General features: G+C 41.6%; 1 protein-coding gene across 5 annotated transcripts; it reads left to right on the top strand.

Annotated features, from left to right (window-relative positions):
- Nucleotides 1-881: 881 nt before the first annotated feature.
- On the top strand, nucleotides 882-3,935 carry LOC123091954 (uncharacterized). 5 transcript variants are annotated; one of them, XR_006443932.1, is made up of 4 exons: nucleotides 882-1,350; nucleotides 1,441-1,565; nucleotides 1,916-2,004; nucleotides 2,081-3,935. XR_006443932.1 is itself a non-coding variant. In XM_044513583.1 (4 exons), exons 1-4 carry the CDS (start codon nucleotides 1,235-1,237, stop codon nucleotides 3,477-3,479), a joined length of 348 nt encoding a protein of 115 aa, XP_044369518.1. In that variant the 5' UTR covers nucleotides 882-1,234; the 3' UTR covers nucleotides 3,480-3,935. The 5 variants fall into 5 exon arrangements, 1 of the variants encoding a protein (XP_044369518.1); XM_044513583.1 differs by lacking the exon at nucleotides 1,441-1,565 and having other exon boundaries at nucleotides 882-1,373; nucleotides 2,081-2,186; nucleotides 3,466-3,935; XR_006443931.1 differs by having other exon boundaries at nucleotides 884-1,373; nucleotides 1,484-1,565.
- The last annotated feature ends 983 nt before the right edge of the window (nucleotides 3,936-4,918 follow it).

The raw sequence follows: 4,918 nt of genomic DNA, 5'->3' as shown, positions 1-4,918 counted from the left end.
ATTCATTGTGCAAACAAAGATCTTGCTGTTATTCGTTGCTAGCTTCTTTATCCTAACATCTTTCTAAGTTTGTTGACTCAACTAATATTCATGGACATCTCATTTATCCATATGCAAAATGGGTCGAACAGTGGATCTAATCCTTTGATAGTAGGACCTACATGTGCAGGATCAAATAGTTAAAAATCTAAATATTAGAACGGTTCCTGCAATTACGGAATAATGTGTTGTTGGACGTAGGACCATGCATGTGCAAACCTCGATGGTAAACCTCATCAGCGCCTCCCATTGTTTTCCTACAACACATATAAGATAGATATTGATCAGGTTATGTGAGAGTTGGTATGGGATCAATAGAATATGTTACTGAAAAATAAACAAATTGCAGATCCAACAGATTAATTCGAGCTGCATGGAAAAGTCAGTTAACCAAACAAAGCATGCTAATCAACTTGGAAATATAGAAATTGTATATGTTTCTCATGTATTTTGTAAAACCAAATCTGATTTGTTTCTCACATGCATAACAATTGAAAATTAGACCCACAACAAATGAACATCACATTGCAGAATTGTACCAAACAGTTAACTGGACAACACAACAATTTAAACCTATAAGGATGCTAGCCGACCCTCCTCCATGGAGCTCCTCCCGTGCGCATCATCCATGGTCGTCGGATGGGCTTTAACTTTCTCTGCTGACCATAGGATCGGTTGACTGTGTGGTAATAAGTTTGACCAATGCTTATTTTTCATGTCTGGATGACTTGTGGCCTTGCTTGAATGAGGTTCGGCTGATTCTTCGTGGGTGAATTAGATCCTGGTGAAAGTCAACATGTCCGGTTGCTACGCGTGGTGGTTGAAGAAAGGCGAAAACAATGGGACGTGCGACGATCTCGAACCGCTTGTCCTCTTGCACGTCGCCCCTGGGATAATTTTCCCCAATGCCCTCCCGTGCCCTTCCTCCCTCGCTCGTCACCCGCCACAGCCGCTGCACCCTTCCTCCCCTGTCTCTTTTCCTCCCACATCCTCCCACGTCAGATCCCGCTAGGCTCGTCCATATCTCCATCTCTCATCCCTTCCTCTGTTGTCGCAGCCCGACGCAGGCGGGGCCATGGGTAGCAGAGAGGAGGAAGGGAGCTTCATGCCCAGAATCCAGTCGCCCTGGGCCTACACGAGCAGCTCCGCAGCTCGATCTCCCCACCCGACAAGGACGAGGTGGTAGGTGTTGACAATGGCAGGCCAAGGTCGCCAGATCTATCACCATTGTTGTTCTTTTGGTCAAGACGGCCGTTGTCGACGTGCTCCTCCTAAAGCTCATCCTCACCACCATGGCTGGACGCTAGTGAGGTTAGCCTCCCCTCCAAGCGCAGGTACTACCCCATTCCTTTTTGTGCCCTCTCTGTTCCCTAATCTATCTCTATGTTGTACACGGAGCAGATTTGTCCAACTCTTAGTCTATATTTAATGCAAGAAAATGCAGTTCATACAATGGCAGTTATGGACATGATCCATCATGCTGCGTTGGATGAATGGCTGGATGGAATAAGAATTGCTTCCTCTAGGTATTATTCACAGGACCTCACTTCATATAGCTATAGTGTAGATCTGTTCATGCTTAGCTCTTACGTGAATGAGATCTGTTCAGGATAAGAATTACTCGTGCTATTCGGTGTTTTACTGTTTGTTCATTGGTTGTTGTACAAATTTCCAGCAAGATATAATCAGGAGGGACCATCTAATAGTTGCTAAAATTACTTTTGAACTCACCCAAAACTATTTCTAGCCAAGAGAAACCATCTAACAGTTTCTAACTATGCATGTTGGATGTTTAGTTTAACTAAGTGACACTTGTTTTGTACAATGAACTTGCATCTCTGAACTCTTGCTCAAATTGTTTCACATTTTCCAACAGAGATCAGGCTGGGCTTGACTAGGTTTGGAGTCATCTTCTCGTTTAGGATCCTCATGCTGCTTGACAAGGGGTTCCTCGCAATGGTCAATGTAAGAATCATCCTCCTGGTTTATTTATACTTTATTCTAACCTATTCCTTCTTAATTATCATGTATTTCATGTCAGATTCTCTTCGTCTCTGGTGTTTCACTAACCATTGGGCTGAGTCAACTGTCCAGTTCTTCACAAAGCCTAAGAATCGCAAGGCCATATACATGTAATATTGAATTAGGTACTTTTTCTATCACTGGACTACACAAGTCAATAGAGCTAATGTTCATCATTATTTTTGGATCGTCCATCTTTCAGTTGGATTAAGGTTTTTTCTATTGTCTGCAAATGAAACTTAATTGATATACCTTTGGTATGATAAAAGAAGTGATTACCCTTTCCTTTTGTAAATTTTTCTGCACACGATGTTGTGGAGGTTGATTTGACAATTTATGTGCTCATTAGTTCAATTACTTCTCTTCCCATTAACTGATATTAGACAGTGGTGTATAAATGTTGCACCTGATTCTATTTTCCAAGGATTTAGGAATGAAGCTATACTACCAGCAAACTGTGTCTCCTCTTTGCTAGACAAGGAAAGTAAAACTGATAACCTACCAGGCAGTAAAACTACATGGCTGATCTTTGTTTTGTGCATGTTAGGTGAAGATTATGAGATGTTCTACTTCCCTTAGGAGAGTGTATTTTCCTCTCATCAGATGCCCACTTATATTTCTGGAATAAACAAATCTTTTGTGCTATAACCTATTTTGAGTTTCGATGCCTTGCCATCTACCTTCTCCTCAGCTTTATGTTGCTTCTATAAATTATTTTTCTAGGGCATTACCATAACTTGCTGGTTTAGTTTAGGTGTGTAGGCGGAATTTTCCATGTGATTGTTTGAAACTACAACCAGGTTGAATGGGCTTTTGTTTATTTTATGAAGGATTGATAGTCTGAGATGCAGTGCATTTTGATATTTGATGTTGCTGCTATAGGATGTGTTGCACTTTGAGTTGTGATACCTGTACATCTAAGTGGTTGATGAGATAAATTAGGTATTAGGATTAGTTTGCACAATTAGTCTGTACATCTAACATGCAGTCAAGATTTTTTTCTCCAAGTCACATTGTGGTTGTACCAGTGTACCTGGGTGTGTGTGCAGGTGTTTTTTGACATCATACACTCCCCTGTGAAGTGCGTGCTAAATTTGGGCATGTAGATTTGAGGTGTAGGGTGGTGTTGGAACTGGTTGATGCTACTAGGTTCCTCACATGTTCTGTTCTTGGAGCGTGTGTGCCATTACAAATTCAAACAATGTATGCGTGCTCGCTTGGCTCTCACCATATGCCATGCACTAGCTTTATTTTGGTTCAACTCCATGTATGCAACTAATGCCAGTGTATTTTTATGTCTTCCCTTGTCTCTTGATTGTTTCCGACGTTAGTGATTTTTTAAAGGTTTCTTTTGACTTTTTATAACTTATACAGTGGGATATGTATGTGTGCTATTTTTTCCAGTTTCAAGGTTGTAGCTCCATTGCTTACCCTGGCCCTGATCCATGTCCTTATTGGTAACATCATTCCTTTTCAATAGTATTTTGCATTTGTCTATGTCTCTCTGACCATTTTTGTCTCTGTGCTTCACTCTGAATTGTCAGCTATAGATGTTGTCTAGATTGGCAGCGTTAATGGTACTGGAAATTGCTCTAATATGCAATCATGTTTTCTCAGTGTGATTTAGTTTTGATGCTTTGAATATTCTGAGTGATTTCCAGTTTAAATATTCAGAATGATCTCTAGATAGAATAATTTGGTATGATTCAGTTTACTACTGGAGTATTTACAAAGTTGTAAGTTTACTAGACCATTGTTGTAATTTACACTTTGGATTTTTTTTGCACTATAGCTTGAGCAACTGTATTTTCAGTTCCATCGGAATTGTAACTTTCTTCATCCAATATGTAATTCCAGTTTGGACTTTCCTTCTACTGTAACTTGAGCGGTTCGTACGTAAGTGTTGTTATATATATTTCCATTAGTTTCTAAACTATAACTTTCTTAGTTCAAAGATGTAATTTGCACTCTTGCATGGTTCTTACATAAGTGTTCTCTTGTATTTCCAAATCTTTTATAACTGTAACTTTCATTGATCAATGTTGTAATTTACAACCTGGAATTATAACTGTAAATCTCACCAGTTTTACCGAGACATGAGCGCAAAATAGTTCACCTCTGACCGAATAGAACTGTCCAAGAAAGTACAGATGAATGCGTCGGTCGATACCCTGCTGCTTTATATTCTGCTCCAAACGGGCGAGCCCAAAACAACGCTTTGTTGGCCGGACGAACTGCCATATGACTACTTCAAAACAAACATGTGTCTAGGTGACATAGAAATAGTCTTCTTTTTTTCAAACACACACATACAAAAATTGATACAACCACTACCTTAGAAAAAAGGCCTCCTTAATTCGTATGTACTCCCTCCGTTCCGTATTATATGTCGTTTTAGAGAATTCAGTACAAAATTTAAAATTTCGCAGTTCAAACATCTTCCGCACTTTCCCCACTCTCTCGGGCACCTCCCTCTTGCCCCCTCACGTTCGCTGGTCGCTACTTGCTGCTCTCTCTCTCTCTCCCTCTCTATCTCTCTCTCATCGGCACCTCTGACGTGCTCTGTGCTCTCCCTCTCCCTTTCCCACTGGACGGCATCGAAGTGCGTTAGGGGCAAGGCGGTTTGGGAGGTGGTGGAGGACACACTCCGGGCATATGGGATGGCAAGCTTGATCTGCTGCCGGCGACCTCGATCCAGGGGCGGCGCCAGCGAACTGAAACAAGGACAGATTGGGCAGAGCTTGGGCGACCTAGGTAAATAATATGGGGGCGACGTCAGCGATCTGCTGCTGCCAATTTTGTTGGAGGCGAGGATCTACGAGGGGAGGGGGGCTGCTGCAGGGGGGTGACGGCATGG

The sequence above is a fragment of the Triticum aestivum genome, chromosome 4B (genome assembly GCF_018294505.1).
Source record: "Triticum aestivum cultivar Chinese Spring chromosome 4B, IWGSC CS RefSeq v2.1, whole genome shotgun sequence".
Classification (NCBI taxonomy): Eukaryota; Viridiplantae; Streptophyta; class Magnoliopsida; order Poales; family Poaceae; genus Triticum; species Triticum aestivum.
This window is presented reverse-complemented; position numbering and strand designations above follow the sequence as displayed.